At 43.6% G+C, this 14,494-nt stretch overlaps 1 protein-coding gene across 1 annotated transcript in view; it reads right to left on the bottom strand.

Moving 5' to 3' along the window:
- Positions 1–12,887, bottom strand: part of megf6b (multiple EGF-like-domains 6b) — a 60,192-nt gene extending 47,305 nt beyond the window's left edge. The window contains exons 1-4 of the mRNA XM_053434904.1: positions 12,504–12,887; positions 10,971–11,105; positions 9,439–9,548; positions 1,654–1,758 (exon numbers count right to left, since the gene is read on the bottom strand). Coding sequence (XP_053290879.1) covers positions 1,654–1,758; positions 9,439–9,548; positions 10,971–11,105; positions 12,504–12,595 — 442 coding nt within the window. The 5' untranslated portion in view covers positions 12,596–12,887. The remainder of the gene's footprint in view (positions 1–1,653; positions 1,759–9,438; positions 9,549–10,970; positions 11,106–12,503) is intronic.
- Between the last annotated feature and the right edge of the window lie 1,607 nt (positions 12,888–14,494).

Raw genomic sequence — 14,494 nt, 5'->3', positions numbered from 1 at the left:
GAGCATGTAGGAGGTAGGACATGTTGAATAAATTCCATGGAGGAAATCATGTATTTTTGTCGTAACGGCCATTATTGTCAAAACCTAGGAAATCTTATTGTCTTTTCAACTCAAGATCTTTGTCAACATCTTCTACATGTATGGCTCTTCCTTTTCATTCACATTTTCCTGCTGTTTTCTGACAGGGGCTCACTCAGACAGTCTGAACTGATTCTGACATTTGCGTTCTCACATCCAGCCCCTCCACAAAATTTCAAGAAAACCTCCAGAGTTCGGTGCATGTCTAAGAGCAGTTTGATAATAGTTTACAAATATCATTTTGGGACCAATTGTCCAAACCCGTAAGGAAATTATCACTTTAAGGAAGTTGTAACCATCAAATAAATCGCATTTCACTTCAGAAATTATTGATATGGTTCTTGAAAAGGTTGTCCGGAGTTCAGTCCATGTCTAAAAGCAGAGGTGAGGTGGGAGATATTAGATGCTGGTCAGAGAGTGTAAGGTCCGGTCAGACCACTGTGAAACAAAGGAACCAAGATTTTCAGTGTCTCTACTCTTACACAACAGAAGTCAGTGTTGTCTGGTCTAACCGGAGGGAGATGGATGATTCTGCTAAATAGGTTACACAAAGAGGAATTTCCTGTCGTGTGGTGCTATCAGAAAAACAACAGATTCCTCCACTGTTTTGTACTTCAACAGCAAATTCAACAATGGAGTTGCTGATTAAATAGTTGGGCTGCTGGTAGAAAAAAAAACAACTAAATGCTTATGTGAGGAGATTCTCATTCACTCGAAGAGAAAGGCGATCTCTAAAACGGAGCTCAGCGAGGAGGCCTGGAGAGCTGAGTGAAACGGATCAGAAAAACAGGCTCCAGCTAAGAGCCAAACGTTTTTTATGAATCAAAAAATAAAATGCGATCAATGCGTAACAATCGTAACAATCAGTTGGTGAGGACTTTTTAAGGGTTCCAGTTCATACTGAAGCTATATTTTTACCAATTCCTACCACACAACTGACAAGGGATGAGAAAATGTGTTAAATGCTGATAACACATACAAAATAATTTAACATTTTATTTCTACACTCAATGCCTAAAAATTGCTTGAGTGTGGCAGATTTACCAAAAAACAAACTTCTGCTTTCAGACATGCACTGAACTCGTGAGAGGGGCTGTATCTAAGAACGCAATATGCCTGAGTCAGTTGGTCCAGACATTTTCCAGAAATGTTCCTGCCTCAAGCCAAGTAAGATGTCAGGAAAATGTCAGAGTGAGCAAGTTGACTTGTTGATGACGTCTCTAGCACCCGGCAGAATACAAAACTGGAAGAAGTCGCTAAGACGTCAACATGGAAAGACAACGACATTTGACAATGAGGGCCGATGTTGATGTGATGTAAACAGAAACAAATTGATTTCTGCAGCAGAGTTTGTACGTTATACGTTCTGCCTCCTGCATCCTCTACTCAGACGCCACCCCTCAAATGAATCCTCCGGAAATGTTCCTCACCTGGATGTTCCCATTGGTGTGTACACGTCTGATTTAGACAAACTCCTGCTGCACTCTTCATGTGTGAAATGTAAACACCAGATCATTTACCAGATTTCATGTCTGCGAACAGCTTAAGAAACACAGTGGGGATGTTGGTACTCACCATACTGGCAGCTGGGTCCATTGAACCCTGCAGGACAGTCACAGAGCTGGGTGGAACCCGCCCGGCAATGGCCCCCGTTGAAGCACACACCGTAGCTGCACACAGCTGCACGCGTCCACGTGGACAGACAGGTGAGAGAGAAGAGAGACAGGACAAAAACACAGGTGAGCAAAGCAAAGCAGACACCTGGCTGTTACCATGGGATGTCAACATCTGCATTTTCAAACAGTGACCTCTTTCTATCAAAGCCTCATCATTGCCTGTTCCCTAAAGTGGAGCCTTGATTCTCCTTCATTCACACTCTCCAATGTAAGAGGAATCCATCACTTGGTGCCTTCTGAGCAGAGAATCCGGCTTTAAGCCAAATGAAGCTTCATCTTCACAGAAACACAGTGTTTAACATGACTGGCAGAATTGGTGTGTGTGACATTTAAGGAAAAGTGTTTTCTTTCCAGCCCAGTAGGAGAATGTTTACTGAGAATGAATTGTGAACTCTTGATCACTGTCCCAAGCGGTGATTATACAGACGTGCTTGTGTAAATCAGGGGGCTAAATCAAAGAGACACAGAGTGAGGGTGTCTCGTCATTTTCCACCAGAGCCGACGGCCGTGCATCCATAAATCCCTGTGACTCAAACTGCTCCTTCTCATTACGACGTGAAATTCAAAGAATCCAGGACAAAAAAACAGTGAGAGGCTCTAGGACCTCAGAGGTGCACCATCACATTCCATACGCTCACCTTACACATTAATTATGACAGTTCTTCACCTAAAGCTGTGTGTGCATGTACAGTACATGTGTGCCGGACGCTCACTGTATCTCATGGGTTCTGAGGCTAATACCCCTGGGAAGTCAAACAGCTGTTTAAGCCAGGCCTGTTGTTTGCACTCTGCTGGGCACGGTACAGTGCTTGGTGATGACAGGACTCGAGGATTGATGTCTGTCATTGCTCCTCCTGACTGGCAGCACATGGACGCAGGAGTGAAGGAGCACAGACCAGGTATAATCACAGGAGGAATTTAAATGCCCATCCTTTGCTCGTATGATTGTGAAGAAAACGTCTGAGAGCCAGTTTCACTGAGCGTCTCAGAGCCAGATACACATTCTTCATCCCATCGTCACACCAGGTGATACATGCTCGGACGCCATTTACAGCCTTATACGGTCATGATATATCAGAGTGGACCCAACCGCTTAATCTACTAATTTAAACTTTACATAATCTTTGTTCTTATTGTGCTATTTTATAGAAACGTATTATTTTCTGTACTGAGTTTAGAGTTGCCGCAAATCCTCCAATTCCCTTGTTGTGCAATCTATTGATATGAATTGAATAGGAAGGATGCAAATGGCTATGAAAGCGAGTGCTGAAACCACCAGATCATTTATTATTCAGTCAAACCAAAACTGAAAATTATAACCGAGTTGATAATCTCATGATTCGGAATTTCCACTGTAGATTAGTAAAAAAAATCAAATAAAGACATCATATTCTTTCCATTCATTTTTAAATATTAAAAAAAAATCTCACATTAAATGGCATCTGCAGACTAAAAGACTTGTTTTTTAGAAAGAGACAATTTAATTGATTTCACAAGGAAAAGTGTTACATAAAAACTGAGAGAAAGGTATTGTACCTTTTCCTCTGTGCTGAGGAAATGAAGAAGATCTTCAGGGTGTGTAAGTAAGGCTGTATTTACAGATGGCAGCCACGAGGAATAACATAAGTAAAACATTTCCAGACAATAGAGGAGGACTAATGACAAATGAGCCAAGTTATCACCCCATGTCTCTCAGCTGAATTCCAGTAAGACTGGCGCCTGCTCGACAGTACAAACAGCCAACATCTAAACATACACTGCACTGTACAAAACACAAGCCAAAACAAGTACGTCAACACGGAACACCCTGCAAACATTAGAAAACTATGTTGTGCTCGATAACTAATAATCCTACATTTTGCCCCCTGAAATCGTCCTCCAGCAGGAAGACCCTCTCACCACTGCTAATCTGCTCGTGATGACTTCCAGTCCCACTGGACAGTGTGTCTGCGATTCACTGCAGTGCTTCAGCGTACTGTAACACAACTATCCCCACTGCTGTGATTATCTCATGTGAGGGAGATTTGATGTGGTGAAAGCAACAGATGAGAGACGAGCAGCAGGAGAAAAAATAAGAAAGCAACACACAGTGCTCAGGTTTAATTGCACAGCTTCGACTGGATCCAAATTCTTCGGGACAATGATATAAAAACCTCCAGCTGTGAGGGACATTCTTGAGAAAAAGCTGGAGAGGAACTCAATCACTAGTAACAAAGTTCGAGGTGAGGTGTCCCTTAGAGTCACTTTGGGGGAACTTCTTTAAGAGACAACATGGGGAAACTATACCCTGGACCTTCTGAGATGTGAGACACTGGAGTTCTGGCAGCTGACCAGGGCATTTTTTAGCCACCCCCGCCCTGAGCCCCCGCCTAATCTTCCCTGAAATAATTCCATAATGTGGCATGCACCATGGCACAAAACCCAACTCCTCTGTGGCTGTGAATGCCTCAACTCTATTACAAAGACACTTTCTCTGAGAAGATTTAGCAGTTTCCCCAAAAAGGCAGAGACAGCCAGGGAGCAGGGGTCAGTAGCTCGCGGCGAGAAACTGAATAAACAAACAAGCAGGTGGCACTGCTACTGAAGGGGACGACCACATCCAAGGAGAGAGGCGGCCTTGTTTGTCAAGGCCCCGTCGATCCGTTTTAACCCCCAGAGTGCGACCCAGAGGGAGACCGCATTTAGGACAATTCACAGTCACAATGGCCCTGCGCGAGGGCTCCGTTTGGTGCCGTAATTGGTACCCGCGGAGCCAAGCACTGTATTTTGAGGCAACAAATCATGTTTTGCTTCGCAGAGGAATGTGTCATTTCAAAGAGTTCCAGTGAAAACCACGGCCAGCTCTCTCAGATGATCGCTGACAGGTTTCTTTGAAAGATTTAAAAACCATTTGAGCAAGACACCAGGTCGGTTTGACAAAGGAGGCACAATAATGCTCAGCAAAAATGTCTTATTGGGCAAGACCCAACTATTAGAATATCTGGGGCTCTTTCCTACATCATATTGTGTGTTCATAACACTCTTGTTTTCATCTCTATTTAAAGGTAACCGGATGAAATATCCATTTTGTCACTTCACAAATAAAAGATACCCTGATATCACATAGTTATACCTGATACATTCTTTGTCTTTTTCTTTATAATGTCCGGGGATGTGAATTAGACAGAATGATGGCATGCATATCACCCAGACCAAACAGGAAACTTTCTGTATATGCAGTAACATTTGGACAGTTTTCTGCAGCCTCATTTATTCCACCCACTGTTTCAAACTGAAAAACAATGTCATGGCACTAAAGATTATTTTAAACTAAATATTCCCCTATTTGACCAGTTGACAGATATATAAAATCTGTCCCAAATCATCTTCCTTGACGCCATTTAAACGCACGTCAATAAAATAGTACTAAGTTTGATGATGTCGATAAGAAGCAAGGGATCATGGGAGTTGTTGTCTTCACCAACATTGCCGTGCCTCTGGTGAACATAATGTTCACGGATGAGGTCATGTATTAATGTTTTGTTCATGTTAGGCAGCAAAACAAAACAAACTAAAAACAAAAAGTGGAAGGAAAGAAACGCGAACTGGCTAACTGGCTAACTGGCTTACTGGCTAACTGGCTAACTGGCTAACTGGCTAGCAGTCTGCTTTTCCTTCATCGTCTGTCCCAGAAGTTAGGCTCTAGGAGATCTTGTGGTTTTTGGAAATTTTAATGAAGAATTGTTACATATTATATCATTTGTGTCCAGAGAATTATTCAACAGCAGTCGTTCAATGTCTTTGGGCCTCTGTCTGAGGACTATGAGAATCGTGTTTGCTTTGGACTCTCACACTAAGGAATGTGCTATTCCACAATCACCTCCCATAACAAGATCTTACACTTAGCATTTACAGCAACAAACAGTCCTCAGTTTGCTGAGTAACACTGTATTTGCTCTCCACCTGATATTTGACAGCTATTCAACACACTCTTAAAAAATGCGTCGGTTTTGTTTTGGGTATACTCCACTGACCTTATTTCCTTCCTGCACATTACCCACTAGATCAAAAGGACCATGTCAGTGTAACCAGGGGCCGTATGAACAGGGAACAAACTATTTAAATTATACAACTGTGTTGGTCTGTAATTCTCTATGTTATGTCTCAGTTGGGTGATTTCTGTCTGCTCCTTTCCATGGATCTGGGTCTGTGTCTATTTGTGTTCAGCTGTGCACGATGCAGCCCTCAAGACTGCTGACACAATAGCTGATGCTGTGTTCCATGACACACACACATACACACACACACACACACACACACACACACACACACACACACACACACACACACACACACACACACACACACACACACACACACACACACACACACACAAAGACCACCCATGGACAGAAGACCATTTCCTCTTTCCTGGCTACTGAGCCTATTTCACATGTACCTTCACCCGCCTGGTCCCCGCCACAAAAGGGGGCCAGTTCCCATTGAGCAGTTAACGAGGACAACAAACTGGAAAAGCCATTGTCACTGCTCTTCAGCCCCTGTCACAAAGCTTATTGTTGTCGTCAATCAACATAACTGCTGGTTTCCACTTCAGCTGGGGCTAACCCCATCCATCCTCACCCGGCCCGTGGCTGCTGGCCGAAGTAAAAAGGTTTAACTCGTTGATTGAGTGGCCCTCGAAACGGTTAAGTGGAGGAAGTCGCCACCACAGTCAAGAGCTCTTCACCTTCAGGAGGACGAGATAGTCATCGAGCCAATTGGATTCTTTTCAAAACACACAAAAGTCTCCTCAGCTGAACTTGGGGGGGGGGGGGTTACAGACGATTCATTCTGCCTCAACAAGTCTCCTCACTGACTCTGAAGACATTTTAACTATGAATAGATCTATTCATTAGATCTTAAATAGGACAGAAAATAAATGTTTAACTACTATGATGATTCAAATATAATTTTTAAGTAAAAATGTAAACAATGCTCTGGTTCCAGCTTCTCCAATGTGAGATTCAATCTCTGGTTGATATCATTGTAAACTAATTACTTTTGGCTCTTGGATCAATGTATTAACCAATGCGACATTTGAACACATCACCCTTGAACTTTGATGACATTCTATAGACTAAATGATTAATCAAGAATGAAATTGGCTGATTGATAGATTAATGAAACATAAAATGAAAATAAAAAGGGAATGCAGCATTCATTTTTCATTTCTGCACAAGCTTATTTTGTGGAAGAACTGCCATGGATTTAGTTTGAGTCCCCCAGATGAGCTCTTTGTTTAATGATGCTGGAAAACATTAAAAATTGGAAAACAAAAACTCCAAATATATTTTATTTATAAGGTATTTGCAAGCCGCTCTTAATCAATGCCATTGTGGAACTGGAAAACTCACAGACCATCATAATTAAATGATAGTAGCCTGAAACAGAAAGATATGGAAAACAAGAGGGAGGGGGTCAACATAACGGAATAAAATGTTAAAATAAGCAGACGTTTGCTCTGCTGTGGTATATTCTCTAAATATGTGACTAGTCGTGCCAAGAAGTGAACGCTGGAGAGCACAAGACATTTCAGGGAGGACGTCAACATCTGCACAATGGAACAAAATAAACAACCGAAGTGAAGGAATGACAAACTATTCAACTTGTCACTTCTCAGCCACTGTGTGCTGCATCTACAGCATGATTAGACCCTCAGTTCCACTCTAATGCCTCACAATACCCACAGGTCGTTAACCTAATTACCTTACACTGACGTTTTATTACGGAACACACACAGCGAGAGACAGAGAGAGAGAGGAGGAAGTTTAGTGCCAGACACTAAATCACTATCTCAACAAAAAGCATTCCCATCTTCCTGTCATTTGAGGGTTTTTTGGGGGATTTGCCCAAAGCTGTAGATTTTTGCAGGGCAGATTTTTTGCCTTTTGAATGTTGGCGACTCTGTTGAAAACTGCCTCTGCAGATTATACAGTGTTGACTGAGGTACAGTACAGATAGTGCATGGCAAAGTGCGCAGGAGTGGGAGAGGGAGGATTGTGGCGTGAGCTTCCTTTTATCCGGGTTCAATGGCTCGGAGAAAAGGGTGATTAGTTTGTCCCATCTCAAAGTGCCGCAGCTTCTTTGGTTACAGAGATAAAAGCCCTGCCTCATGTCGAAGAGAGCAGCCATTGTCACGAGAAAAGGTGAAACAAAACCCCGCCGTCTACTTCAAGTGAGGGGAGACGCTGTCCTGGAGGATGTCTCTTTAAGACGTTTCTTTATGAGTGTTTTAAAACAAACCAGACCCAGTGAAAGGTAGACGGGGCAATGCTTCCTTGTATAACTTAATACCGTAACCTTCTCCCCGGACACAAAGGTCGCTTTGAAGAGAGCACCGATGCCATAATAAGACCCTGATGACAGGCGCATCCAGGAGATCCTCCCCTGCTCCCCGGCTCAGCCACTTCCCATCCGAGGGCTGCCCCACAGACTAATGTGTCTGCTTTGGGGGTGTGAGAGCTGAGCATTAGGCTCACACAGGGTTTTCAGGCAGGGCATAGAGGACAGGGAAGTGGGAACTAACTTGTCAGTCACCCGGACAGGGCACAAACACTTTACAGGAAGTCTTTCCCATGGGTCTGTCTATGGTATGCAGGCTATGCAATCTGGATCACTGGCTGTAAAATCCCATCAAAGGAGGCTTCTTGGTCTCAGTGGTGTGAAGCTAAGCTTATCCACAAGAGGGATGAGCTCCTGGCAGCTTCAGTGTGTCCGGCAGAAATACTTGTCCACACACGGACTAGTGGGTCAGATTTACGGTGAGAGGATCCACTTTAGTTTATCTTTGTTCTTTTGATGCAGATCAGCAGGTGGTTCTCCGCTGATGGGTATTGTTTTAGGGGCTTCACCATGATTGGTTGGAGTAGACACTAGACTGTTTTCTCTGCCATAATGGAAATCCTCTGACCTGCACTTCCAATGCCACACCTCCGCATGACGAGAGTGGCATAATTGTTTAGATGAGAGCCAAGATTGAAAGATGCTGCAACATTATGAGCTGTGCAGCGCGATTTAAAATGACAACTGCCCTGACCAAGCTGTATCCATGCTGCAGAGCCATGACCTCACTCACATTCAACTGGTGATGCAAATCTAATTTGAGGGAGAATGTTCACACGTCAACACTTTTCACCACTGGAGGATTATTCTCCCAGCATCCACCGTGTGGGAATATAAAAACCGAGTGGAAACCCACCAAGATGTCACACCAGGAGATTGGCCTTTTGTCCAGCGCCTTTTTGGTATTTTGAAACCCGTAGTAAACATTTTTAGAAGAGCGCTCACCTACACCTGTAATATGCATCCATTGTAAGGTATTATCTGTCAATCACACAGTGACCACCCCCAAAGACATGCCATGCTTTATCATATTGAAATCAAGTGAGAAGTCAGACCTTTTTCTCATAGACTTCTTTTTGCAAAAGTTGGAATCATCCTCTGCTGCTCATTTGAGAGAATACAGATTTCAGACCCTTCCACATTAGGGTCCTCAAAGTCTATGGAAACCACATGAGAGCAGGGGCTACAACGCCTCTTATCAAACATACCTACCTCCACGTTCTCTCTGTTTCACATCAAAGGGTCACAATCAATAAAAGATATGATAAAGTTATAGAAAAATATAAGGAACAATGATACTTACGGTAAAGACAACCCGCTTCTCCATTAAGCTGAGACCATCCAGGGCAACACTTGTACACAGTGTCATAATCCTGTCTGTACACTTGTCTGTATGCCGTGTAGTATGCCGTCCTGTTCAAATGACAAATATTGAGTTACAACTTTCAAACTTTCCCAAGTGGCAAATGTAAATCTAATCAAGCACATAATCAAGAGCAGATAGCAGAAAATAATTCTGTGGTATTCCACTGTAAAACAGTGGCGTGTGAGGGAGTGAGACTCATCGACTTTAAATAAAGATGGAAGTCTTGACAGCTTCCCAAAAGTGAAGCCAGAGTGTCTCGGATCCCCACCTGGTGGCTGCCGGCACTATAAGTGATTAATCCCACCTGCTCCAGGTTATTAATGGGACATTGACAAACCAAAAATTCAAAGCACATGTCAAATTTTTTTAGGGGGATTTTTTCTGACATTTCAGGTAGTTCAGGTTTAAGTGTTTGTTGTTCTAGTAAGTTTGATTTCATTAAATTATTTGATGCCAGAAGAATTGGGAAGAAATGTGATGATTGACAGCTGAGATTGCCTCGTGATTGGTCGAGTGTGTGAATTGAAGGAGACTTGACACTGGGGCTCCATCCCCCAATCCCTAGTGCACGGACTCTGGCTCCAAAGTTGCAAGATGGCAGCGTTTGTATCCAGGACATTTTAGACATCTTCATATACAGTCTATGGTGAGACCCTACATACATACATAAGCTTTAGGGTTGACTTAATATTTGGTGGATTCATTCTTAGTTTTTCCATCATGAAAAATAAACATGCAATGTGTTCAAAAAGCTTGCAGCCTTGAAGCAAGGTGCAGCATATTGTTTAGCAAACATTTCCCCAGACTCTAAAGAAGCTGTTTCTTTAGTGTGACAGCGTCCGACTACATCACAGAACGGTGCCTCTCCCTGTACTTGGAGACCCCTCTCTTTGCTCCGTGCTTATTACACATTGTGGGAACGCATTCCGTTTACAGCATTTAATTGTGGCCTTGACTGCCTTCAAAGTCGGCTTTGATTTGGTAACACAGTAAATAACGCGCAGAAAGCGAGTGTGAGCGGCCGACTCCTCACCCTGACTCAGAGAGACAGGCTAAAGTGTTAGCATTAAGACCCTGCTTCAAAGGAATGTCGGCTGCAGGGACGACTGCGCGTTAAATAGATGGTAACTTGGGTGAAGTGGGGCTACACCTTGCACTTAGACTGATATGAAAGGTTTAAAGCGGTGATTACAGAACAAGAGTGAGAGAGATGAAGAGGGGAGAGGAAGGAGGAGCTCAAGGCGTCGCAGCTCATCCCGTCTGATACCGCCCTCTGTGATGAATTCTCTTGGTTGCTTGACTCTTGCAAATCACACAAAACCATTAATTAATGCTTTGTTGTAGCCGGAGATTAGTCAACGCAGCATGACATCCCCTGCAGGTGACGTTGGGAGTGTTTGCAGTAGGAGCCGAGCCAAAGGATTTGAAAGGGTGGAGTAGACCGTCTGGAAGCGAGATGTATTACTCACCTCCTCTCGTATCCCATGCACCAGGACTGTCCCAAACAGCCTTGCTTCCACACTTTAACCATGCGTGTGAAGGCCTGCACACACGGCTGCCTCTGGGCGACCAGTGTCACCTCCCTCTCCACGCACACATTGGGCCTGCAATGAAAAGCAGTTGTAAAAATACTTAACGTGTCAAAATGCCCTGCGTTGTTTTTACAGATGAACACATGGCAGGGAGAGAATTTATGAGCACTGCAAGATATGGTTCATGTAAAGATAGACAGGGGAACCTTGAGGGTTTTCAGCTCTGACCAACTTAAAGCCTGTGATGGGCATTACCTGTGTTCAGGTGCAAGGCTGCTCTTACTGTCTGGTTTTGAGTATTTTTTTAGACTTAATGATAATTCCCCAGACATCACCCCTCTGAGCGCTCAGCTAAAGTTAGTGCCTGTAGTTCGACTTAAACTCAATAATCTCATGAAATGTGTTACCAGAAAGTCTTTCAGGACATGAAAGCAAAACAAGATAAACAAAAAGGCCAAAAAAAATCTAAGAAATTATATCCAGACAAGTGAAAATGTGTTTTAGATGGGAGCCAGGTTTGCCAGGAAACAAACACATATGAAGGGCAACCTCTGTAAACAGTAACCACTTCTGTTCAAGTCATTATTTTCAAAGTCATGGCAAAAAAATTATAATAATTCAGGTGAAACATTTGAAGTGTTTTCACAGGAAATACCGTAGAAGATAAACTTTTCCACTTGAATGTACATAGAAGAGACCGTTCACACTTTCACCCCGAGGTAAAATACGCTGTCTAACTGTGATGTTTTGTCCTTTTTAAACAAAGTCTGTCTCCGTGAGGTGCCACTGATGTCTTCACACTGCTGGACAGACTGAGGACTCTGAAACACTTACTCCCCTAGTAAATCTCCAAGGACCGACAGGAAACGTATGGAGATCAGCAGGAATCTTAACACAGCATGCAGCTGCTCATCTCATAAACAATAGTAATCACTGTCACCACCACCTGTATGCATAATTGCATATGAAAGACCTTAGTGGCACAGCAGAGAATCTCTTCTCACGTTATTTAAAGCTGTGTATTTATTATTTTGGGGGTTTGAATGCCTGCTATAATTAACTGGCGCGTGGCTTAGAGAAAACTAACAGCCTCTGACAGAGTTAGGAATGCAATGCACTTCCACAATATATAATCATGTATATCCAGTTGATGTTATGCGTGAACACAAATAGAAAACATTGTGAAAGTTGACGCACAACAGCAGATTTAAATTTACAGAACAGATCTGTGAACCATCTGCTCTTTGATTTATCTGAAACATGTGAAAACATACAAGCATGTTTTCTGCCTCTGGTTGAGACTTTGGCACAAGTTTGTGCATGTGCAGGTGAATCAGCAGTTTTCTCATGTTCAAGCTTCAAAAGGAAACGTGAGGCTGTAAAAACACCTCGGCAGAGCTGGAACCAAAACATCCTCTGAAGAAAGAATCAATTATTTAGTTAGAAATCATATGAAAGAAGGTTACTCACATATATGGTTGCAGGTCTTTAGCGGTGCCATAACGCAAAGTGTGCGCCTCTTGGATAAAAATTAGGAAAAAAGGAAAAATAACCCCATCCATTTTCGTCTTCTTGGATTAGATTAAAAGTTTTAAAAAAATCATGAACTCAGTCATGAGGGGCAGATCAGACGTTTACGATTGAAAAATCCTCTAATGGACTGAAGAATTCCTCCAAACGGTCTTGAATGAACTTAAGCGGCGCGTAAAGGATCTTCCGCGTGGAAATGACCAACAGGGACTAAAGATGACACAGCCATCGCAGGCGGTGCGTAATCTGGCTCTGAGCCTGTACGGGTGTGTGTGACGCTGACTGAAAACTGCAGTTCACCTATGCTGTCGTCCACGCAGATGTTGGATTTACTGGGCAAAGACTCGCGGCGGCGGTTGCGCGCACCCTGCCTCCCTCCCATTGACTTGGTAATGATGGAAAGGGGGGGGGGGGGGGGGGGGGACACACCAAGAGTGGCCTCTATTATTCAAAGCTTCTGAAACTCACTTGACACATTCCACAGTCTGCAAAGTGCACTCATATCAACATTTAAAAAATATATCACTTTACGCAGCCTAGATAAAAACTCAGGATAAGGTTTCATTATGGTATTCAAGTAGACGCTCAACTAGACATTTCTTATGTGATGATACCCCCCCCCCCCCCCCAACAATGGTAAATTTATTTGGCTCAGTGAGCAAGTAATGAGGAGAAGACGATTTAAATCTGTGCGCACTGGACTATTTCTGCGCGCCCTGACGCACAGAGGTCTGCGCGTAGGCGGATGTTCCAACTGCTCCTGGTAGGTGTGGGACCATCTAGAAGTGATGTAAAAATGGCCAGAGTATGTTTGTGGTGGAAGTGGGGGGGGGGGGGGGCAGGGGTCTGAAGCAGCTACACGGTCACTCTGCAGGACAAACAGCTGATGGTGCGGTCAAAAGGTCAGCCGCCAGCACCCGCTCCCAGTGCTCCTCGAAACAAAGCGTTCATTGCTGCTCATGTTGTGTGTTCGTGACCCCGCAGAGTCCCGGGTCACCGCCGTCCATGGACCCTGCGAGCGTGGAGGCGACACGGAACTCTGTTTGAATAAGACCAGGGCCTCTCAGACACAAGATGTGTTGCTGCCTGTTGGGATGTAGATTCACTTTCACTGCAACAAGTTCAGTGAGGTTTAGTGATCAGGTTTCTTTGTTTGTTGATTTCTGAGCCGGGACACACGGACAGAAAATCCATGACTGTTGGGAGGCGCAGGAGTAAAGATCTGCTAACTAGACAGTAAATGTTTCAAGAGTTTATTGTCAAATGAACATCAATTACATTAAGCAGTCGCTGGCAATGAAATGCTAGGCTCACAGGATCTCTTATAACAATGCTAAGAATATTAACAGGCAAAGAAAATATTGAATAAATAAATTCTAAATAGAATATCAAAAATCTAAAATAGAAAATAAAAAATATATATAAAAATATATATACACCTGAAGAAAAAACAATAGTGCAAATATGTGCAATAGTGGAAATATGTCAAGGTGCTGGTTTAGGGGAGTTATTGCAGATTGGAGGAGTTTAAAAGTCTAATGGCCTGTGGGATGAAACTGTCTCTGAGCCTGGTGGTGCAGGCCCGGATGCTGCGGTACCGTCGGCCAGACGGCAGCAGGCAAAACCGTTTATGGCTCGGGTGATAGAATCTTTAATGATCAGGTTGGTCTTCTTCCTACACCACCGGGTGTAGAGGTCCTCCATGGATGGCAACTCCATCCTGGTGATGTGTAGTGCAGACTTCACCACCCTCTGTAAATCCTTACGGTTCAGGGTGGTGCAGCTGCCATACCAGGCGGTGATGCAGCCAGTCAGGACACTCTGGTGCACCTGTAGAAATTGCAGAGAATCCTGGCATCCATATTGACCCGGTTATTAAGCATTATACACATTGGGTTCATTGGCTGTGAAGGCACCGGTATAGTTGTCTC

The sequence above is a fragment of the Pleuronectes platessa genome, chromosome 2 (assembly GCF_947347685.1).
Source record: "Pleuronectes platessa chromosome 2, fPlePla1.1, whole genome shotgun sequence".
NCBI classification, from domain to species: domain Eukaryota; kingdom Metazoa; phylum Chordata; class Actinopteri; order Pleuronectiformes; family Pleuronectidae; genus Pleuronectes; species Pleuronectes platessa.
The sequence above is the reverse complement of the archived record's forward strand: the minus strand, read 5'-3'. Positions and strand labels throughout refer to the sequence as shown.